A 25,514-nucleotide genomic window follows, 5' to 3' on the forward strand; every position below is an offset into this window, starting at 1 on the left:
TGTAATGACTGAGTGAATGGGTTCCATTCCTGCTGGGACTTCCCATATGAAGGATCTATGCACCATGACTGTAATGACTGAGTGAATGACTTTAGATAAAAGTGTCTGCTAGATGGCGTATATGAGGTTTATGGAGAATGAATCAAATTCTAGAGAGCTGGTTGTTATGGATGTAGAAAAGTTACATGAAGCTGCTGTTATTCAGCGATAAAATAAGAATTTTTGTGCGTCACACAGCTACTCTGAATGGACTGGATTGTGAACAATACGATGCGCTGCCGCTGAATTACAGCAAGACCCCATAGTTAGCTAACTAGCTAGCTCACAAGCTAACATTTAGCTATCAACATTAGCTAGCTAGAAACAACAGACAACATTGAGCTGTCATTATGCCAAGGCCAAGGCAAGCTGCTCTGAGTTTCCAGTGTGTTCTTGTGTGAAAGAGGTGTCTTCAGCTCACTGATCTTCAGAACAACGGACCCAAAGTGAACCCTGACATGCATATAACTAAGTCTGTCTGTCTGTCTGGGATTATTGTGTCCCATTGTGTCTGCATGATTCGTGTTTCCTTTAAATGACAATGAATAATCTTTATTGCTGCTTCATTATTGTTATTTTATTGTGTGATCTTTTTTTATAGCATTTTGTATTATTTTCTTAACTAACAATGCAGTTGTTTTTATGTAAGTGCTTGTCTTTAACCATTTTACAGTAAGGTCTACACCTGTTGTGTTTGGCGCATGTAACTAATACAATTTGATTTGATTTGTGTGTTTAGGTGCTGGACATTGCTCCCTCTGACACTGGGTTTCTGAACATCTAAAAGTCTAAGCCGTTTGGGGGGGTTCTACTAGCTGACATATGGAATTGGTTTAAGGTGGTCGTACCATGGATCATTTAGATATTTGATTTTGATTTATAGTACCCCTTTAGGTTAAAAAGGAGAAGGACTAATGTTTGTGAGAGCAGGCAGGTGACTGCAATATAGTCTGCCTGGAACATGCCCCATATTCAATTGTAATTCAATAAAAAAATGTGCATTTATTTATCCCCTGTAGGGACAACTACTAAACACCCTATGGCATCAGGCTTGCAGTGAGTCTCACAGTGACATCACAAGGGGTCACACTTTCAGGTCACATGTCCAGTCACATGACCATACATACATACACAGTAAAACACATGATAACAACAGATGTCAGCCCCCTTAGTGTTTACAACATGGTCATCATAGAGGAGGTTCACTGGGCAAAGATCCCATCAAGGTTCTAATGATGACATCATCTCCATCATCTGACATCAATGATGACATCATCTCCATCATCTGACATCAATGATGACATGTTTCACAGATCATGCCGAGGGAGAGGGGGAAGGAAATCAGAGGTGCACTCTTCTCACTTTGATTTACACTTCACACACTCATTCTATATGTCTAGTGTTCTGTCCCCCCATCCACCATCCCCCCAAACCTCCTGTTCCCTTTTAAAGTTGGGACACGGTCCCTCATCCTCTTCCTTAATCTTCATCATTCTCCTCCCTCTCTACTATCCAGTCACTGTGTGGTGGTCAGGGTTGTCATGGTGGTCAGCGTTGCCATGGATTACTGTCTCTTCCTCTCTAGTCAGGCTTGTGTTTGAAGTGACATTTGTCACCATAGAAACAGCCGGTGGTCCTCCAGAAGAAACACTCGTCACCGTTGATGGGAGCCATCCTCCTGGTCCTGGGAGAGAGAGACAAACAGTATCAAAACACAAACACCTGCACCTGTGCTCCTGCTTCCTCCTTCCATCACTTTGTACATTTCAAAAGTTTATGAGTTGATTGATAACACTTTAGAATAACTCATAATGATGTTTTGACAGACAGATGGATGGATGTCCTTACCCTGTGGAGGCGTACTGGGAGGCTGAGGAGGTGATGAGGCCTATAGGGTTGGTCCTCTGAGGAGAGGGAGGGGTTCTCTACAGCCAGCGGTCTAGGTACCCGATCACCAGCCTAGTGCTCTCCAGCTCCACCCTCTGGACATGAGGACAAACAGCAGCAACAGTCAAAATATTTTGAATGGAACCAATAGCAAAGTCCCACAAGTACAATGGAACCAAAAGCATTGTCCCAAAAGTAAAATGGAGCCAATAGATTAGTCTCAAAAGTACAAGAAAAGGTGCACTTATTATTTGTAAAACCAGAGAGTCATTCTAATGTACTATCTTTGGTGAAACGTAGCTAAACCTCACAATAAATCATTATTAGATGTACAGTATGTATTTCTATATTGTTGTAATACTGGCTGTCCTGGTACCTGATCACCAGCCTGGTACTCTCCAGCTCCACCCCTGGACAGGAAGACAAACCGCAGGCGTAGTCCAAATACATACAAATGAACCAGTAGCATGGTCCCAAAAGTACAATGGAACTAATAGCATTGTCCCAAAAGTACAATGAAACCAATAACATTGCATTGGATTTTATTACCGGCTTGTTTATCATTTGCCACCAGAAAGGAGTTGAATCGTTGTACTTTTCTCTCTGTGTTGGACAGTGATACTATTTATGTGCAAGACTCATGCTCTACACTGAAGGCTCTTGACTCTGTGTATCATGCAGAGACGTCTAACTCACCATTGTGATCTCTACAGTGCTGTCAGGTGGACATCAGTAGCAACACGCAGGCTCAAACACTGGTACATTCTTATTTAGAAGACCATTTAAGGAAAACTGCCATGTTATATATCCTCTCTTCTAGCATGAAATGAGAACACATACAAACTCAGATCTCAATCTTGTTTTATGCTAACAGTTCTGAAAATTAGAACCAAACATGAAAAAAAGTCCTTTCATTTCATTATTCAGCCCCTTGATCTTAGAATGTCCTTCATTGGAGGAGTTCAAAGGACAAATAGATGAACAGGTTATTGAGATATGTAGCTGTTTCTAGTTGTCAGCCCATGTCACTAGTTTGTATTGCCTTATTTTAAGCCCCCCGTCCCCACAGGAGACCTTTTGCCTCTTGCCAGGCCGCCATTGTAAATAAAAATGTGTTCTTAATTGACTTGCCTGGTTAAATAAAGATTATCCAAAAGTGCAATGGAACCAATAGCATAGTCCCAAAAGTACAATAGAACCAATAGCACAGTCCTAAGCGTACAGTGGAACCAATAGTATAGTCCCAATAGTACAATGGGACCAATGGCATAGTCCCAAAAGTACAATTGAACCAATAGCATGGTCCCAAAAGTACACACTCCTTAAGTTCAAGCTAAAAAATTGATAGCACATCTCACATAGTTCAATGCATATACAGCATTATGTTTCATCCCACCACTCACCTTTAGCCTCTCCAAGGTGCAAGTGGACACGTTGGGATTCTTGAAGTTGACAAAGGCACATAATCTCTCTTGTAGAACTCTGATACTCTCTATCTCCCCACAACTACAGAACATAGAGAGTATCAGAGTTCAACATTCTAATTATATCTCCACACAACTAAAGTACAGAATGTAGGAGAGGAAGGGAGGGAGGTGACCACAGTCAAAATACAATGCATATAGGAACAGGGTGCTATTTGAGACAGCCTATAGAACCTATAACTGTAGGAATATATACTGTGGAATAACCAGAATTAAACATACCCACCCACTGGAGTCCTGAGGGGAGGAGAGGACCACCACTGGAGTCATGAGGGGAGGTGAGGTCCACCACTGGAGTCCTGAGGGGAGGAGAGGTCCACCACTGGAGTCCTGAGGGGAGGAGAGGTCCACCACTGGAGTCCTGAGGGGAGGAGAGGTCCACCACTGGAGTCCTGAGGGGAGGAGAGGTCCACCACTGGAGTCATGAGGGGAGGAGAGGCCTACCACTGGAGTCCTGAGGGGAGGAGAGGTCCACCACTGGAGTCAAGAGGGGAGGAGAGGTCCACCACTGGAGTCAAGAGGGGAGGTGAGGTCCACCACTGGAGTCCTGAGGGGAGGAGAGGTCCACCACTGGAGTCCTGAGGGGAGGAGAGGTCCACCACTGGAGTCCTGAGGGGAGGAGAGGTCCACCACTGGAGTCCTGAGGGGAGGAGAGGTCCAGCACTGGAGTCCTGAGGGGAGGAGAGGTCCAGCATGTATTTCATGTACAGCATGTATTTCATTATTGTTGTAGTGTTTTGGGTAAATCAGAAATCAAACTCCTCTAATAATGGCTATGCTCCCTGTGGTGGGTTCTGGTAGTGCAGTCTGTATATACAATACCCCCTGTGGTGGGGTCTGGTAGTGCAGTCTGTCTATACAATACCCCCTGTGGTGGGTTCTGGTAGTGCAGTCTGTATATACAATACCCCCTGTGGTGGGGTCTGGTAGTGCAGTCTGTCGATACAATAACCCCTGTGGTGGGGTCTGGTAGTGCAGTCTGTCTATACAATACCCCTTTGGTGGGTTCTGGTAGTGCAGTCTGTCTATACAATACCCCCTGTGGTGGGGTCTGGTAGAGCAGTCTGCATATACAATGCCCCCTTTGGGGGGGTCTGGTAGTGCAGCCTGTCTATACTATGGCGGGTAGCATAGCTGTTAGAGGTGAGTTTAGGAAACGCTGGCCTAGCCACTCATGGTTAAATGATTCAATGCCACCATCATGTGTCTAATAGGCAGAAATACAAGAAACAAGAGCTGAGTGGAAATAGTTATGAATCAGTGTATAATTAGTTAATCAAATAATCTATGTATTTATTGTCTTAAATGTTGATCTTGTTTACAACATGATGCTTATACTGTATTGACACTAAACCACACAGTAAAAACTGCAAAGGTAAACATGTATTTAACGTATATAAAGTACGTAATAATGAAAAATGTGATGACAAAACAAGTGATATCATGACACTGAACAATATAGCATTACGTAATATACAATTATAATTAATATAAAATGTAAAAAACTGCAAATGTTTAAATGTATGTAATGGACTGATTACATTTTTTTTAATAAAAAAACAATATCGTATTGCATAATATTTTTTACCTTTATTTAACTAGGCAAATCAGCTAAGAACAAATTCTTATTTTCAATGACGGCCTAGGAACAGTCTTGTTCTGCCTTGTTCTTGTTCAGGGGCAGAACGACAGATTTGTACCTTGTCAGCTCAGGGATTCAATCTTGCAACCTTCCGGTTACTAGTCCAACGCTCTAACCACTAGGCGATCTGCCACCCCAATATAGGCTACCTGCCACCCCAATATAGGCTACCTGCCACCCCAATATAGGCTACCTGCCACCCCAATATAAGCTACCTGCCGCCCCAATTTAGGCTACCTGCCGCCCCAATATAAGCTACCTGCCACCCCAATATAGGCTACCTGCCGCCCCAATATAGGCTACCTGCCACCCCAATATAGGCTACCTGCCGCCCCAATATAGGCTACCTGCCGCCCCAATATAGGCTACCTGCCACCCCAATATAGGCAACCTGCCACCCCAATATAGGCTACCTGCCACCCCAATATAGGCTACCTGCCGCCCCAATATAGGCTACCTGCCGCCCCAATATAAGCTACCTGCCACCCCAATATAGGCTACCTGCCACCCCAATATAGGCTACCTGCCACCCCAATATAGGCTACCTGCCACCCCAATATAGGCTACCTGCCACCCCAATATAGGCTACCTGCCACCCCAATATAGGCAACCTGCCACCCCAATATAGGCAACCTGCCACCCCAATATAGGCTACCTGCCACCCCAATATCGGCTACCTGCCACCCCAATATCGGCTACCTGCCACCCCAATATCGGCTACCTGCCACCCCAATATAGGCTACCTGCCGCCCCAAATATAAAATGTGGAATAATATATGACAGCAATACAAAGTAAATCATCATTAAACACTTCAGGAGAAACTTGGCCCAAAAGCTAAAAATATTAAAAAGCTTTTATCAATATTATCCATATTAGTTGCTGAGGAAAGTAGGACTATTGATGTTATAAATCCCTAAATGGCAAAATTCCATTGAAAAAGATCAGAAATATAAACTTCAACTATAGATATTAAACAGATTAGTACACAAGAAAAATATGGAAATGGAAAAATCCCATTGAAAAAAGCAGAAGCATAACCCATTTATCATCAATATACATAATTATCATAATAAAATAATAAAATGTATATTCCAGCATTTACTCAAAAGTTAAAGATCATGGTCTGGAAAACCATCTAGATATGATAGCAAGATAATAGAGGTGTGATGCCTAGCTTTGGATTGGAACAGTAGCTCTTCAGTCCAGCTTCTGTGGTGCTTCTCTTCAGTCCAGGATCTGTGGTGCTTCTCTTCAGGCCAGGATCTGTGGTGCTTCTCTTCAGGCCAGGATCAGTGGTGCTTCTCTTCAGGCCAGGATCTGTGGTGCTTCTCTTCAGTCCAGGATCTGTGGTGCTTCTCTTCAGTCCAGGTTCTGTGGTGCTTCTCTTCAGAGGGAGATTCCCCTCACATTCTGAAAGAAGATATACTGAATTAGCACTCCCTTTAAAATGTTTATGGACACACACACACACACACACACACACACACACACACACACTTACTGCCAGGGTGTCATACTCTGGTGACCTGGTCTTCATGTTCAGAGGTGTGTACATGTCACTGTTGGGGTCACTGGTAGGGTCAGGATGGACATTCTGTGGACAGAGAGAGAGAGAGAGAGAGAGAGAGAGAGAGAGAGAGAGAGAGAGAGAGAGAGAGAGAGAGAGAAAGATGGAGTTGGAGAGAGGAAATGCATGAGTTCATTGAGACACTAGTCTTTCTAAAATTGTCTCTATACATATTCAAGTACTGTATAAAACAAACACACTAACAAACAATCAAAATGAATTATAAGAGACTTACTGCCAGAGTGTCATAGTCAGGGGACATGGTCCTCATGTTCAGACCTGTGTACATGTCACTGTTACAGTCAGGACGGACACTCTGTGGAGAGAGAGAGAGAGATAGAGAGATATATATATATATATATATATATATATATATATATATAGAGAGAGAGAGAGAGATAGAGAGATAGATAGAGAGAGATAGAGAGAAATAACAATTAAAATAGTATGAAAGAGACTGTCGTGACACAGTAAATTAATGAAAATGGAGTTGTAACTCATGTAACTCATTCATATAATCAAAGACTGATGAGTTGTGTGTGTGGGTGTGGGGGGGGGGGTCCTGGTGTAACTGATATAATCACCTGTGTGTCTGCTGTGGCATCACTTCCTCCTGTGGATCTCCTGTAAAGAGGGACAGAGTGAGTTCTGCTCTCTACTGACCTCTAGTGGAAGTTGATATGTTTCTAATATAGTTTAGTAGTTAAGGGCTTTGGGCCAATAAATAAATGAATGAAGTTAATAACAAATCAGAGTGATAAGGTGAAAGAATAATACAAATATCAATTTTCCCTTCTTCACTCACCTGAACCACATGAGTCCAGAGAGACAGAGGATGAGAACAAGAACAACCACTATGATTCCTACAGCAGCAGTCAGAACTGAGGTCTGTTTCTCTATAATAAAATATGGATGACATTAGTACTGGCATTTTATAAACTGAAAATAAACATAGTCCAGGACAATAAAACAACATTTGTTAACTAACTGATCTAATCTCAACGTATATATAACTATAAAACAAAGTCTGATAAGCCAATGTATAATTATTAAGATGAGCATGAAATGTCATTTTGTATTGAAATATTGAAGATGAAAGTTCACCTGGTAAAATGATCATCAGAGCTGTAGAGTTCCTAGATCCTCTTCCATTCCAGGCCTCACAGTGGTAATGTCCATTGTCCTTAGACTTGAACTTACTTATGTTGTACATCTGTCCAAATCCATTTAGAAAAGTCTCATTTTGAAAGTACCAGGTGTATTTGTCCACAGGTGGGTTGGCATCACTGCTGCAGGTCAGAGTCACTGAACTGTCCTCCACTATTTCCCTAGATGGACTGACTGACACTGAGGTGTTCCTTGGTCCATCTGATGTAAAAGACAGTGGAATTAAAAAAGAGTATAAATTAGATCAGTTAAAATATTGCATAAACTTTCCACAATTGTACTTTTCCACACAATGACTTTTAGATCCATCCTCTTATTGACGATGATCAATTAAAGTATCATGTGGAGCCAATATCTGTCACTACAATGTTAATATAGCAAACTAATGATTTAAACCCCATGTACTTACATGTGACACTGAGAGTCTCTTCAGCAGAGGGGATATCCTCATGGCCTTCTACAGCACAGGAGTATCTGCCTGTATCCTCACTGCTGACTGAGAATAGGATATAGACAGGAGAGTAGGTGTTGCTGTTTGGTATAGGCTGTCCATTCTTATACCAACTGTAGGCTGTGATGGGCTCCAGTGTACATTTGGTTCTACATGTCAGTGTGACATTCTCCCTCTCTGACACAGATGTAGGATCCATCTCTAACACAACATCTGGAGTTAAATGAAACAAATCATTATTCTCCTCCTATATATGTCCTCTTATGTGAAATACTAGATTTGGTATGTTTCCATCACATACCACTACTGTGTCTGTATGACTGCCTTTAATAAGATAAATACAGTAACAGATGTGAGATGAGTGACAGATCACCTGTGACAGTCAGGGAGACAGGTGAGCCAGAAAACTTTCCTCCAGATGTTATGAATCTGAACCTGTACCCAGCAGAGTCATTCAGTCTCAGGTCTGTGATTCTCAGGGTACAGTCACTCTTCTTATCCCCAAGGTACTCTATATGACCCTCATACCCTGGCACTGAGCTCAGATCTTTAGGACCAATACCAGACTCCCATTCAGTAAACCAGAAAGCTGTTTTGATCTCATGATAACTGGGATATGTGTAAGAGCAGGATATGTCCACTGTTGACCCCTTCAAGACACAGATACTCTGATGGGTGTAAGTCACACTCCAACACTTCTGACCTGAAAGACAAGAAGACAATAGAACACCTTGTGTACATCTATACATCTTTAATTACGATATATAGTACTATACACTGATGTTGTTTATAAAGTAAAAAAACAAATGAATAGTTTACAGTAGTGAAATAAAACATATTTATTGAATAATAATCAATATTCATTGAAACATGTACATATGTCTCACAACCTTAAACAACATTGTATTCATATGAAATGTGTATAAAAAAAAGTCCAGACTCACACACTGCAGGAGAGTGGAGATTCTCATGGTCTTTTACAGTACAGGTGTAACTCTCTGCATCACTAAAGGAGTCTGAGTACAGGCTGGAAGTGTCCTCCTTTACTTTGTGTCCGTTCTTGTACCAGATGTAGGTGGGGTTGTCAGTCAGAGTACAGGTGGTGATAAATCAAATCAAATTTATTTTTTTTATATAGCCCTTCGTACATCAGCTGATATCTCAAAGTGCTGTACAGAAACCCAGCCTAAAACCCCAAACAGCAAGCAAAGCATGTGAAAGAAGCACGGTGGCTAGGAAAAACTCCCTAGGAAAAACTCCCTAGAAAGGCCAAAAACCTAGGAAGAAACCTAGAGAGGAACCAGGCTATGAGGGGTGGCCAGTCCTCTTCTGGCTGTGCAGGGTGGATATTATAACAGAACATGGTCAAGATGTTAAAATGTTCATAAATGACCAGCATGGTCAAATAATAATAATCATAGTAGTTGTCGAGGGTGCAACAAGCACGTCCGGTGAACAGGTCAGGGTTCCATAGCCGCAGGCAGAACAGTTGAAACTGTAGCAGCAGCACGGCCAGGTGGACTGGGGACAGCAAGGAGTCATCATACCAGGTAGTCCTGAGGCATGGTCCTAGGGCTCAGGTCCTCCGAGAGAAAGACAGAAAGAGAGAAAGGGAGAATTAGAGAGAGCATATTTAAATTCACACAGGACACCGGATAAGACAAGAGAAATACTCCAGATGTAACAGACTGACCCTAGCCCCCCGACACATAAACTACTGCAGCATAAATACTGGAGGCTGAGACAGGAGGGATCAGAAGACACTGTGGCCCCGTCTGATGATACCCCCGGACAGGGCCAAACAGGCAGGATATAACCCCACCCACTTTGCCAAAGCACAGCCCCCACACCACTAGAGAGTGGTACAGGTCAGTGTCTTCCAATACTCCCCTGTTGTCCACATTCCCCCAGTCACTTTTAGATCTGTAGTTATGAAAGAACAATGGAGAACATCTGTCAGTCAGCATCATTCCAAGGTTCTCATTGAAAATGGAATAAATCATTAGAAGTGGTAACTATAGTCTTTATGTCAGAATACACAACCTGTGACAGAGAGAGTGACAGCTGAGCCAGATGTCCGTGAGCCTGTTGTAAATGACAAGTAATATGATGCTGAATCCTCCTCTCTCAGGTCTGTGATTCTCAGGGTGCAGTCATTCTTCTTATTCCCACGGTACTCTAAATGTTCAATCCTCTACGGTCCGTCAAGCTGTACAGCAGCCTAAAGACTGACCACCAGGTTCAATGATAACTCCTATCCCCAAGCTGTGAGGCTAAACAGTAAGTGACTCACACACACACACACACACACGCACACACACACACACACACACACACACACACACACACACACACACACACACACACACACACACACACACACACACACACACACACACACACACACACACACACACACACACACACACACACACACACACACACACACACACCATATGTAGTGAAGGCCCATAAGGCCCATGGAGTCTGTATCAAAGTCTAGAGAGCTGGTTGTTATGGATGTAGAAAAGTTAAAACACACATCCTACACAGTATAGATGTCAACCCTACTCCCCATCAGTCTGGTCCTGAAAGGCCTTCAGATAAATCCACTGTGATACATTACCCTCAAGAATATGACTAATGACTAAAAACAAATAACCAACAACTATATTTCAAGATATCAAGAGTACTTACAGACTGAAGGGGAGAGGTCTTGTACAGTGAGTCAACTGACTGGTAGTCAGACACCCACCAAGTTTGGTACTCACCAAACTCAGATTTACTATAAGAAAAATTGGATTACCTTTGCTGTTCTTCGTCAGAATGCACTCCCAGGACTTCTACTTCAACAACAAATGTTGGTTTGGTTCCAAATAATCCATAGTTATATCCAAATAGCAAACCAGACAAAACATTTCAAAATATTCCATTACCGTACTTCGGAGCATGTCAAACGCTGTTTAAAATAAATTTTTATGCGATTTTACTCGTAAAATAGCGATAATATTCCGACCGGGAGTCGTTGTTTTCGTTCAAAGACTGAAAAAGTAACATGGACTCTTCACGTGCACGCGCACGCCCGTCTCATTGTTCTCAGATCGACCACTTACCAAAAGCGCTACTGTTTTTCAGCCAGTAACTGCAGAGTCATCATTCAATGTTCTGGTGCCTTCTGAGAGCCTATGGGAGCCTTAGAAAGTGTCACGTTACAGCAGAGATCCTCTGTTTTGAAAGAGATGACAAAGAAGGCCAAGAAATGGTCAGAGAGGGCGCTTCCTGTTTGGAATCTTCTCAGGTTTTGGCCTGCCATATGAGTTCTGTTATACTCACAGACACCATTCAAACTGTTTTAGAAACTTTAGGATGTTTTCTATCCAAATCAAACAATTATATGCATATTCTAGTTACTGGGCAGGAGTAGTAACCAGATTAAATCGGGTACGTTTTTTATCCGGCCGTGCAAATACTGCCCCCTATCCCCAACAGGTTAACCATTTTACAGTAAGGTCTACACCTGTTGTGTTTGGCGCATGTAACTAATACAATTTGATGTGTGTGTTTAGGTGCTGGACATTGCTCCCTCTGACACTGGGTTTCTGAACCTCTACATGTCTAAGCCGTTTGGGGGGGGTTCTACTAGCTGACATATGGAATTGTTTTAAGGTGGTCATACCATGGATCATTTAGATATTTGATTTTGATTTATAGTACCCCTTTAGGTAAAAAAGGAGAATGACTAATGTTTGTGAGAGCAGGCAGGTGACTGCAATATAGTCTGCCTGGAACATGCCCCATATTCAATTGTAATTCAATAAAAAATAACATTTATTTATCCCCTGTAGGGGCAATTACTAAACACCCTATGGCATCAGGCTTGCAGTGAGTCTCACAGTGACATCACAAGGGGTCACACTTTCAGGTCACATGTCCAGTCACATGACCATACATACATACACAGTAAAACACATGATAACAACAGATGTCAGCCCCCTTAGTGTCTACAACATGGTCATCATAGAGGAGGTTCACTGGACAAAGATCCCTTCAAGTTCTAATGATGACATCATCTCCATCATCTGACATCAATGATGACATGTTTCACAGCTCATGCCAAGGGAGAGGGGGAAGGAAATCAGAGGTGCACTCTTCTTCAATTTGATTTACACTTCACACACTCATTCTATATGTCTAGTGTTCTGTCCCCCCATCCACCATCCCCCCAAACCTCCTGTTCCCTTTTAAAGTTGGGACACGGTCCCTCATCCTCTTCCTTAATCTTCATCATTCTCCTCCCTCTCTACTATCCAGTCACTGCGTGGTGGTCAGGGTTGTCATGGTGGTCAGCGTTGCCATGGATTACTGTCTCTTCCTCTCTAGTCAGGCTTGTGTTTGAAGCGACATTTGTCACCATAGAAACAGCCGGTGGTCCTCCAGAAGAAACACTCGTCACCGTTGATGGGAGCCATCCTCCTGGTCCTGGGAGAGAGAGACAAACAGTATCAAAACACAAACACCTGCACCTGTGCTCCTGCTTCCTCCTTCCATCACTTTGTACATTTCAAAAGTTTATGAGTTTATTGATAACACTTTAGAATAACTCATAATGATGTTTTGACAGACAGATGCATGTCCTTACCCTGTGGCAGCGTACTGGGAGGCTGAGGAGGTGATGAGGCCTATAGGGTTGGTCCTCTGAGGAGAGGGAGGTGTTCTCTACAGCCAGCGGTCTAGGTACCTGATCACCAGCCTAGTGCTCTCCAGCTCCATCCCCTGGACAGGAGGACAAACAGCAGCAACAGTCAAAATATTTAGAATGGAACTAATAGCAAAGTCCCAAAAGTACAATGGAACCAAAAGCATTGTCCCAGAAGTAAAATGGAGCCAATAGATTAGTCTCAAAAGTACAAGAAAAGGTTCACTTATTATTTGTAAAACCAGAGAGTCATTCTAATGTACTATCTTTGGTGAAACATAGCTAAACCTCACATTAAATCATTATTAGATGTACAGTATGTATTTCTATATTGTTGTAATACTAGCTGTCTGGGTACCTGATCACCAGCCTGGTGCTCTCCAGCTCCACCCCCCCTGGACAGGAAGACAAACCGCAGGCGTAGTCCAAATACATACAAATGAACCAGTAGCATGGTCCCAAAAGTACAATGGAACTAATAGCATTGTCCCAAAAGTACAATGAAACCAATAACATTGCATTGGATTTTATTACCGGCTTGTTTTTCATTTGCAGCCAGAAAGGAGTTGAATCGTTGTACTTTTCTCTCTGTGTTGGACAATGGTGATACTATTTATGTGCAAGACTCAAGCTCTCCACTGAAGGCTCTTGACTCTGTGTATCATGCAGAGACGTCTAACTCACCATTGTGATCTCTACAGTGCTGTCAGGTGGACATCAGTAGCAACACGCAGGCTCAAACACTGGTACATTCTTATTTAGAAGACCATTTAAGGAAAACTGCCATTTTATATATCCTCTCTTCTAGCATGAAATGAGAACACATACAAACTCAGATCTCAATCTTGTTTTATGCTAACAGTTCTGAAAATTAGAACCAAACATGAAAAAAAGTCCTTTCATTTCATTATTCAGCCCCTTGATATTAGAATGTCCTCCATTGGAGGAGTTCAAAGGACAAATAGATGAACAGGTTATTGAGATATGTAGCTGTTTCTAGTTGTCAGCCCATGTCACTAGTTTGTATTGCCTCATTTTAAGCCCCCGTCCCCACAGGAGACCTTTTGCCTCTTGCCAGGCCGCCATTGTAAATAAAAATGTGTTCTTAATTGACTTGCCTGGTTAAATAAAGATTATCCAAAAGTGCAATGGTACCAATAGCATAGTCCCAAAAGTACAATAGAACCAATAGCACAGTCCTAAGCGTACAATGGAACCAATAGTACAGTCTCAAAAGTACAATGGGACCAATGGCATAGTCCCAAAAGTACAATTGAACCAATAGCATGGTCCCAAAAGTACACACTCCTTAAGTTCAAGCTAAAAAATTCATAGCACATCTCACATAGTTCAATGCATATGACAGCATTATGTTTCATCCCACCACTCACCTTTAGCCTCTCCAAGGTGCAAGTGGACACGTTGGGATTCTTGAAGTTGACAAAGGCACATAATCTCTCTTGTAGAACTCTGATACTCTCTCTCTCTCCCCACAACTACAGTACATAACCTAGATTTAGAATGTAGAACGTTGATACTCTCTATCTCCCCACAACTACAGTACAGAACATAGAGAGTATCAGAGTTCTACATTCTAATTATATCTCCCCACAACTAAAGTACAGAATGTAGGAGAGGAAGGGAGGGAGGTGACCACAGTCAAAATACAATGCATATAGGAACAGGGTGCTATTTGAGACAGCCTATAGAACCTATAACTGCAGGAATATATACTGTGGAATAACCAGAATTAAACATACTCACCCACTGGAGTCCTGAGGGGAGGAGAGGTCCACCACTGGAGTCAAGAGGGGAGGTGAGGTCCACCACTGGAGTCCTGAGGGGAGGAGAGGTCCACCACTGGAGTCCTGAGGGGAGGATAGGTCCACCACTGGAGTCCTGAGGGGAGGATAGATCCACCACTGGAATCCTTAGGGGAGGAGAGGTCTACCACTGGAGTCCTGAGGGGAGGATAGGTCCACCACTGGAGTCCTGAGGGGAGGATAGGTCCACCACTGGAATCCTGAGGGGAGGAGAGGTCCACCACTGCAGTCCTGAGGGGAGGATAGGTCCACCACTGGAATCCTGAGGGGAGGAGAGATCCACCACTGGAGTCCTGAGGGGAGGAGAGGTCCACCACTGGAGTCCTGAGGGGAGGAGAGGTCCACCACTGGAGTCCTGAGGGGAGGAGAGGTCCACCACTGGAATCCTTAGGGGAGAAGAGGTCCTTCCCTCCGGAAACATTGTAGCTAAACCTCACAATAAATCAATGTTAGATGTACAGCATGTATTTCATTATTGTTGTAGTGTTTTGGGTAAATCAGAAACTCCCCTAATAATGGCTATGCTCCCTGTTGTGGGTTCTGGTAGTGCAGTCTGTATATACAATACCCCCTGTGGTGGGGTCTGGTAGTGCAGTCTGTCTATATTATGCTCCCTGTGGTGTGGTCTGGTAGTGCAGTCTGTAGATACAATACCCCCTGTGGTGGGGTCTGGTAGTGCATTCTGTCTATACTATGCTCCCTGTGGTGTGGTCTGGTAGTGCAGTCTGTATATACAATACCCCCTGTGGTGGGGTCTGGTAGTGCAGTCTGTCTATACTATGCTCCCTGTGGTGTGGTCTGGTAGCGCAGTCTGTATATACAATACCCCCTGTGGTGGGGTCTGGTAGTGCAGTCTGCATATACAATGCCCCTGTGGTGGGGTCTGGTAGTGCAGTCTGCATATACAATGCCCCTGTGGTGGGGTCTGGTAGTGCAGTCTGTATATACAATACACCCTGTGGTGGGGTCTGGTAGTGCAACCTGTCTATACTATGGCAGGGAGACAGACAGACTAATTATACATTGATTCATAACTATTTCCACTCAGCTCTTGTTTCTTGTATTTCTGCCTATTAGACACATGATGGCGGCATTGAATCATTTAACCTTGAGTGGCTAGGCCACGTTTCCTAAACTCAGCTCTAACCACTAGGCTACCTGCCTAGTGGGGAACCCCTTGGGGTCCCCAGGACTGAGTTTAGGAAACGCTGGCCTGGCCACTCATGGTTAAATGATTCAATGCCACCATCATGTGTCTAATAGGCAGAAATACAAGAAACAAGAGCTGAGTGGAAATAGTTATGAATCAGTGTATAATTAGTTAATCAAATAATCTATGTATTTATTGTCTTAAATGTTGATCTTGTTTACAACATGATGCTTATACTGTATTGACACTAAACCACACAGTAAAAACTGCAAAGGTAAACATGTATTTAACGTATATAAAGTACGTAATAATGAAAAATGTGATGACAAAACAAGTGATATCATGACACTGAACAATATAGCATTACATAATATACAATTATAATGAATATAAAATGTAAAAAACTGCAAATGTTTAAATGTATGTAATGTACTGATAAAAAAAAATTTTTTTATAAAAAAAACAATATCGTACTGCATAATATTTTTGACCTTTATTTAACTAGGCAAGTCAGCTAAGAACAAATTCTTATTTTCAATGACGGTCTAGGAACAGTGGGTAACCTGCCTTGTTCAGCCGCAGAACGACAGATTTGTACCTTGTCAGCTCAGGGATTCGATCTTGCAACCTTCCGGATACTAGTCCAACACTCTAACCACTAGGCTACCTGCCGCCCCAATATAGGCTACCTGCCGCCCCAATATAGGCTACCTGCCACCCCAATGTAGGCTACCTGTCACCCCAATGTAGGCTACCTGTCACCCCAATATCGGCTACCTGCCACCCCAATATAGGCTACCTGCCGCCCCAAATATAAAATGTGGAATAATATATGACAGCAATACAAAGTAAATCATCATTAACCACATCAGGAGAAACTTGGCCCAAGAGCTAAAAATATTAAAAAGCTTTTATCAATATTATCCATATTAGTTGCTGTGGAAAGTAGGACTATTGATGTTAGAAATCCCTAAATGGCAAAATTCCATTGAAAAAGATCAGAAATATAAACTTCAACTATAGATATTAAACAGATTAGTACACAAGAAAAATATGGAAATGGAAAAATCCCATAGAAAAAAAGGCAGAAGCATAACCCATTTATCATCAATATACATAATTATCATAATAAAATAATAAAATGTATATTCCAGCATTTACTCAAAAGTTAAAGATCATGGTCTGGAAAACCATCTAGATATGATAGCAAGAGAATAGAGGTTTGAGGCCTGGCTTTGGATTGGAACAGTAGCTCTTCAGTCCAGCTTCTGTGGTGCTTCTCTTCAGTCCAGGATCTGTGGTGCTTCTCTTCAGTCCAGGATCTGTGGTGCTTCTCTTCAGTCCAGCTTCTGTGGTGCTTCTCTTTAGTCCAGCTTCTGTGGTGCTTCTCTTTAGTCCAGGATCTGTGGTGCTTCTCTTCAGTCCAGGATCTGTGGTGCTTCTCTTCAGTCCAGCTTCTGTGGTGCTTCTCTTCAGTCCAGATTCTGTGGTGCTTCTCTTCAGTCCAGCTTCTGTGGTGCTTCTCTTTAGTCCAGCTTCTGTGGTGCTTCTCTTCAGTCCAGGATCTGTGGTGCTTCTCTTCAGAGGGAGATTCCCCTCACATTCTGAAAGAAGATATACTGAATTAGCACTCCCTTTAAAATGTTTATGGACACACACACACACACACACACACACACACACACACACACACACACACACTTACTGCCAGGGTGTCATACTCTGGTGACCTGGTCTTCATGTTCAGAGGTGTGTACATGTCACTGTTGGGGTCACTGGTAGGGTCAGGATGGACATTCTGTGGACAGAGAGAGAGAGAGAGAGAGAGAGAGAGAGAGAGAGAGAGAGAGAGAGAGAGAGAGAGAGAGAGAGGTAACAATTAAAATAGTATGAAAGAGACTGTTGTGACACAGTAAATTAATGAAGCTGGGCCCTGGTTTAGCTGGGCCCTGCACACTTTGATCTCAGAGCTGCACATTTTGTTTTTTGCCCGAACACTACACAGCTGATTACTATAATCAAAGCCTGATGAGTTGTTGGGGGGGGGGGGGGTCCTGGTGTAACTGATATAATCACCTGTGTGTCTGCTGTGGCATCACTTCCTCCTGTGGATCTCCTGTAAAGAGGGACAGTGTGAGATCTGCTCTCTACTGACCTCTTGTGGAAGTTGATATGTTTCTAATATAGTTGAGTAGTTCGGGGCATTGGGCCAATAAATAAATGAATGAAGTTAATAATAAATCAGAGTGATAAGGTGAAAGAATAATACAAATATCAATTTTCCCTTCTTCACTCACCTGAACCACATGAGTCCAGAGAGACAGAGGATGAGAACCAGAACAACCACTATGATTCCTACAGCTGCATTCAGAACTGATGTCTGTTTCCCTAAAATAAAATATGGATGATATGAGTACTGTAATTTAATAAATTGAACATAAATGTAGTCTAGGACAATAATACAACATCTGTTAACTGATCTAATCTCAACGTATATATAATTATAAAACAAAGTATGATAAGCCAAAGTATAATTATTAATATCAGATTGAAATGTTATTTTGTATTGAAATATTGAAGATGAAAGTTCACCTGGTAAAATGATCATCAGAGCTGTAGAGTTCCTAGATCCTCTTCCATTCCAGGCCTCACAGTGGTAATGTCCATTGTCCTTAGACTTGAACTTACTTATGTTGTACATCTGTCCAAATCCATTTAGAAAAGTCTTATTTTGAAAGTACCAGGTGTATTTGTCCACAGGTGGGTTGGCATCACTGCTGCAGGTCAGAGTCACTGAACTGTCCTCCACTATTTCACCAGAGGGACTGACTGACACTGAGGTCTTCTTCGGGCCATCTGGTGGACAATATGTAACAAGTGTTTTTTAAATAGTGTTTTACTTGTAATTGAAACATTAATTTAAATGTGATCCTCTGATTAAAAGATGAGGTTAGATGTACTAACACTGAACGTCCACAGACACAGAAGAAGAGATGAGACGTCCATATTTATTCTCAGCCTCACAGTAGTATTCTCCACTGTCCTCAGAGCTGATGGTGGTGAAATTGTATGTCTTTTCAGATCCTGTCAGTGAAGCTCCATTCTTCTTGTACCAGGTGTATTTGTCCACAGGTGGGTTGGCATCACTGCTGCAGGTCAGAGTCACTGAACTGTCCTCCACTATTCCACCAGAGGGACTGACTGACACTGAGGTGCTCTTTGGGCCGTCTGGTAAAGGAGAATTTGTCAGAAGGATATGACAGTAGTATATTTATGACCGTAGTATATTTACAAATGTCATGTCAAAAATAAATGATCTGTTAAGTCAGAGAACTATCTAAAACTCTAACTTACACAAAAAGTTAATAAATACAGATGGAGATGTTATGCTTTAGGACTAATGCATTTAATTCCAATTGTTTTGCTACCTTATCATTCAAACACTGAGCTGTACTTTACTCACACTTCACATCCATGTTCATGGTCCTAGACCTGTCTGTCCCCATCTCATTCTGGGCCTCACAGTAGTACTCTCCAGTGTCAGATGACTGGATTTGATTGAAGACATGCTGTGGTCCTGTCATACTCTGATAGCCACCTCCATTCTTCTTGTACCAGGTGTATTTGTCCACAGGTGGGTTGGCATCACTGCTGCAGGTCAGAGTCACTGAACTGCCCTCCACTATTTCACCAGAGGGACTGACTGACACTGAGGTCTTTGGTTTATCTGATGTAAAATACCAAACATTTTGTCAAAGTGATATTAACAGCGAGTAAAAAGAAAAGTTTTGTTCTGTAATGATTTATAAAGTAAGACATGTCTCTTTTGCCTGAATGCATGATACTTGCTGAGTAGAATACGGTACTATTGTACTGTACTCACACACTGCAGGAGAGCTGAGACCATCGTGGCCTTTTACAGCACAGTAGTAGCTGTCTGCATCCTCACTGCTGATGGAGTACATGGGGGAGGAGGTATCTTGTACATTCTGTCCATTCCTGTACCAGATGTAGGTGGGGTTGTCAGTCAGAGTACAGGTAGTGATACAGGTCAGTGTCTTCTGTCCCTCTGCAGCAGGAGTCACCTTCACCTGCAGACCTGAAACAATATGTATAAAACCACATACACCTCTGTGTTAACAGGATGGTTCATTTATTTTCTCCTGTAATTCAATATGATTTACAGTTGTATCATACAGTGTAGTATTACCTGTGACAGACAGAGTTGTTCCTGGGAAACTATGACCCCATTTCTTTGTTTTAAAAGTGAAGCGATACTCAGCTGAGTCCTCCTCTCTCAGATCTGTGATTCTCAGGGTGAAGGGACCTCTGTATGTTCCAGTGTACTTCACACGACCTGTATACCCTGGGTCTCTGGTTAGGTCTTCAGGGGTCGACTTATCACTTCTAAACCAGAATGTTGATGTGGTGGAATAATAACCAACATAAGCACAGGATATGTCCACTGTTGACCCCTTCAAGACACAGATTCTCCTCTTGGTGTAAGTCACTCTGCTGCAGCTCTGACCCTGAACACCTGAAACACAGTGACATAACAAGAGGACAACTGGATTATATTCTCAGTTCTTTCTAGAAATGATAACAGTTCTAATATTACATAGTGAAACCAACACACACAGAGGTTGTACGGTATTGTTAATTAAAGAAACACTCACACACTGCAGGAGAGTGGAGATCCTCATGGCCTTTTACAGCACAGGAGTAACTGTCCTCATAGTTACTGGAGACTGGGTCTTTGTACTGGGGGGAGGTGCTCTCATCTAGATGTTGTCCGTTCTTGTACCAGATGTAGGTGGGGTTGTCAGTCAGAGTACAGGTGGTGCTACAGGTCAGTGTCTTATACACTGAAAACTGTTGAGGAGTCACCTTCACCTGCAGAGCTGGAGTAGATCACAACATTAAAACCCTGAATCACCTGTTCTATAGTTTAATCACATGATGCAAGACATTCTCATACTCATTTCATTCTTCAATCTGTTTCATACATACAAATCCAATTTCTAGACCGAAATGGACAGTAGATATTAATTCAACAGACTAGCAGTATAAAGCATGTAACTGTACCTGTTACAGACAGAGTGACTCCAGGATCACTAGTATATAGAATGTTACTGTACCTGTTACAGACAGAGAGACTCCAGGATCACCAGTATATAGAATGTTACTGTACCTGTTACAGACAGAGTGACTCCAGGATCACCAGTATATAGAATGTTACTGTACCTGTAACAGACAGAGTGACTCCAGGATCACCAGTATATAGAATGTTACTGTACCTGTTACAGACAGAGTGACTCCATGATCCCCAGTATATAGAATGTTACTGTACCTGTGACAGACAGAGTGACTCCAGGATCACCAGTATATAGAATGTTACTGTACCTGTTACAGACAGAGTGACTCCAGGATCATCAGTATATAGAATGTAACTGTACCTGTTACAGACAGAGAGACTCCAGGATCACCAGTATATAGAATGTTACTGTACCTGTAACAGACAGAGTGACTCCAGGATCACTAGTATATAGAATGTTACTGTACCTGTGACAGACAGAGAGACTCCAGGATCACCAGTATATAGAATGTTACTGTACCTGTTACAGACAGAGTGACTCCAGGATCACCAGTATATAGAATGTTACTGTACCTGTAACAGACAGAGTGACTCCAGGATCACCAGTATATAGAATGTTACTGTACCTGTTACAGACAGAGTGACTCCATGATCCCCAGTATATAGAATGTTACTGTACCTGTGACAGACAGAGTGACTCCAGGATCACCAGTATATAGAATGTTACTGTACCTTTTACAGACAGAGTGACTCTAGGATCACCAGCATATCGAATGTTACTGTACCTTTTACAGACAGAGAGACTCCAGGATCACCAGTATATAGAATGTTACTGTACCTGTTACAGACAGAGTGACTCCAGGATCACCAGTATATAGAATGTTACTGTACCTGTTACAGACAGAGAGACTCCAGGATCACCAGTATATAGAATGTTACTGTACCTGTGACAGACAGAGAGACTCCAGGATCACCAGTATATAGAATGTTACTGTACCTTTTACAGACAGAGAGACTCCAGCATCACCAGTATATAGAATGTTACTGTACCTTTTACAGACAGAGTGACTCCAGGATCACCAGTATATAGAATGTTACTGTACCTGTTACAGACAGAGTGACTCCAGGATCACCAGTATATAGAATGTTACTGTACCTGTGACAGACAGAGTGACTCCAGGATCACCAGTATATAGAATGTTACTGTACCTGTTACAGACAGAGTGACTCCAGGATCACCAGTATATAGAATGTTACTGTACCTGTGACAGACAGAGAGACTCCAGGATCACCAGTATATAGAATGTTTCTGTACCTGTGACAGACAGAGTGACTCCAGGATCACCAGTATATTTCCCTCCAGTCTGATCTGTTATAAATCTGAACTTGTACGTAGCTGAGTCACTCTCTCTCAGGTCTGTGATTCTCAGGTTGTGACCATTCTTCTTATCCCCATGATACTCCAGACGACCTGCATACTCTGGGTTCTGACCTAGATCTTCAGGTTCTACACCAGTCCCCCATTTAGTGAACCAGTAGGTTGATGTGACTGTACCACTGGGATATCTGATAGAGCAGGACAGCTCCACTGTTGACCCCTCCAAGACACAGATACTCTGAGTGGTGTAAGTCACACTCCAGACATTCTGACCCAGTACCACTGAAACACAGTCACACAACACAATGGTATCAGAATGAAGACAAGGTCTATTGGCTCACACTGAAGGTAGGGTTTGTCCACTCTTTGTTGCCATAGTTCCTGATTTGAGTGTGAATGGAAACCAGAGATAAGAATCACTCAGTGAGGTGTGAAAGATAACTATTTAAAGTGAAGTGGAGACTCCTAACAGAACACACCAGAATAACATTATGATTCTTATCCTTTTAGAAATGTCTGTAGATTATTAAACAGAGCAACTAAAAGATAAGAATGAGACCATACCTGCTACAGACCAGAGAAAGACCACCAACACACTTCCTGCTGTTCTCAAGGCCATTGTTGCATCTCCCACCCTGCAGTCTTAGAAACATAAACAACAACTCACTCTATAGCTGGTGAATAACTACATACATACCATCAGGGGCAGCAGGTATGGCTCTAGTCAAAGGTAGTGCACTCTATAGGGAATATGGTGTCATTTGGGATGCAGTATAACAACACATCATCATCACAGCCTTGAGTGGATGGTGTGTAAATAACATCATCATAATAGTTTGGTAATATGGTCTGTGTCAGCGGTATTGGCAGGTATCCTAGTGGTTAAGAACATTGGGCCAGTAACTGAAACATTGCTGGTTCAAATCCCCGACCTGGCAAGGTGGAAAAATCTGCCAATTTGAGCAAGGCAGTTACCACCAGGTTGAATGATAGCTCCTATCCCCAAGCTGTGAGGCTAAACAACAAGTCACACATACCTTTTATATCATCATTATATGATAGTGTCTGTATTCACAAAGTATCTCAGAGTAGGATCTAGGATTAGTTTCCCATTTAGATCATAATTATATGGACCAGCAGGACCTGATCCTAGATCAGCACTCCAAGTCTGAGACCCTTGAGTACATGACTTGTGGCTAAAAACAAACAACTATATTTCAAGATATCAAGAGTACTTACAGACTGAAGGGGAGAGGTCTTGTACAGTGAGTCAACTGACTGGTAGTGAGTGGGAACTGCTAGTAAGTGTCAGTTCTGTGGTTGATACATACAGTCGTATGAAAAAGTTTGGGCACCCCTCTGAGGCTGCATAATAATTTACTCTGTCGTCACAGAAAATGATCACAGTGGCATGCCATTCATTTTCTAATAAAAGCTGAGTACTGGGGTATTATCCAGACAAAGATTTTTAGTGTAGCAATATTAAGTTGTATGAAATTAAATCAGATGTGAAAAATAGGCTCTGCAAAAATGTGGGCACCCTTGTCATTCTGTTGATTTGAATACCTGTAACTACTTAGCACTGATTAATTGGAACACAATTGGTTTGGTGAGCTCATTAAGCCTTGAACTTCATAGACAAGTGCATCCAATCATGAGAAAAGGTATTTAAGGTGGCCAATTGCAAGTTGTTGTTCTCTTTGACTCTCCTCTGAAGAGTGGCAAAGTGGGGGGCCTCAAAACAACTCTCAAATGACCTGAAAACAAAGATTGTTCAACATTATGGTTTAGAGGAAGGCTACAAAAAGCTATCGCAGAGATGTAAGCTGTCAGTGTCCACTGTGAGAAACATAGTGAGGAAATGGAAGACCACAGGCACAGTTCTTGTTAAGGCCAGAAGTGGCAGGCCAAGTAAAATATCGGTAAGGCGAAGGATGGTGAGAACGGTCAAAAACAGCCCACAGACCACCTCCAAAGACCTACAACATCATCTTGCTGCAGATGGTGTCACTGTGCATCGTTCAACAATTCAGAGCACTTTGCACAAGGAGAAGCTGTATGGGAGAGTGATGCGGAAGAAGCCTTTTCTGCACACGCGCCACAAACAGAGTCGCTTGAGGTATGCAAACGCACATTTGGACAAGCCAGCTTAATTTTGGAATAAGGTGCTGTGGACTGATGAAACAAAGATTGAGTTATTTGGTCATAACAAGAGACGTTATGCATGGCGGCAAAAGAACACAGCGTTCCAAGAAAAACATTTGCTACCCACAGTAAAATTTGGTGGGGGTTCCATCATGCTGTGGGGCTGTGTGGCCAGTGCCGGTACTGGGAATCTTGTTAAAGTTGAGGGTCGCATGGATTCCACCCAATATCAGCAGATTCTTGGGAATAATGTTGAAGAATCAGTCACAAAGTTGAAGTTACGCCGGTGCTGGATATTTCAACAAGACAACGACCCAAAACACTGCTCAAAATCTACCCGGGCATTTATGCAGAGGAACAAGTACAATGTTCTGGAATGGCCATCCCAGTCCCCAGACCTGAATATCATTGAGAATCTGTGGGATGATTTGAAGCGGGCTGTCCATGCTCGGCAACCATCAAACCTAACTGAACTGGAGATATTTTTGAAGGATGAATGGTCCAAGATACCTTCATCCAGAATCCACACACTCATTAGAGGCTATAGGAAGCATCTAGAGGCTGTTATTTTAGCAAAAGGAGGCTCTACTAAATATTGATGTGATTTCTCTATTGGGGTGCCCAAATTTATGCACGTGTCTAATTTTGATTTGATGCATATTGCACATTTTCTGTTAATCCAATAAACCTCATTTCACTACTGAAATATTACTGTGTCCATCAGTTATTTGATAGACCAAAATGAAATTGCTGATCCAAACACCCAATTATTTATAAATGGAAATCATGGAAATTGTCAGGGGTACCCAAACTTTTTCATACGACTGTATTTAAAGTAGTCAGAACACAAGTAGCTGATAAAGAGGAAGGAAAGGACAGTTCTGTAAGACATTAACATGCATGACATGCAGAAAAGCACGTCAGAATAGTGTTGACTATAACCTACTATTTGGAATGTTTATAATATCTTAGAATGTGTTTACTATAAC

General features: G+C 42.3%; 1 protein-coding gene across 1 annotated transcript in view; it reads right to left on the reverse strand.

Annotated features, from left to right (window-relative positions):
* The window catches only part of LOC106601625 (B-cell receptor CD22-like), a 37,457-nt gene extending 13,050 nt beyond the window's left edge, over positions 1-24,407 (reverse strand). The window contains exons 1-8 of the mRNA XM_045712628.1: positions 23,620-24,407; positions 22,945-23,022; positions 22,318-22,662; positions 20,584-20,808; positions 20,118-20,444; positions 19,791-20,006; positions 19,371-19,634; positions 18,872-19,135 (exon numbers count right to left, since the gene is read on the reverse strand). Of these exons, the coding sequence (XP_045568584.1) occupies positions 18,872-19,135; positions 19,371-19,634; positions 19,791-20,006; positions 20,118-20,444; positions 20,584-20,808; positions 22,318-22,662; positions 22,945-22,999 (1,696 nt within the window). The 5' untranslated portion in view covers positions 23,000-23,022; positions 23,620-24,407. The remainder of the gene's footprint in view (positions 1-18,871; positions 19,136-19,370; positions 19,635-19,790; positions 20,007-20,117; positions 20,445-20,583; positions 20,809-22,317; positions 22,663-22,944; positions 23,023-23,619) is intronic.
* Positions 24,408-25,514: the final 1,107 nt, after the last annotated feature.

This window comes from Salmo salar, unplaced genomic scaffold (assembly GCF_905237065.1).
Source record: "Salmo salar unplaced genomic scaffold, Ssal_v3.1, whole genome shotgun sequence".
Lineage (NCBI taxonomy): Eukaryota > Metazoa > Chordata > Actinopteri > Salmoniformes > Salmonidae > Salmo > Salmo salar.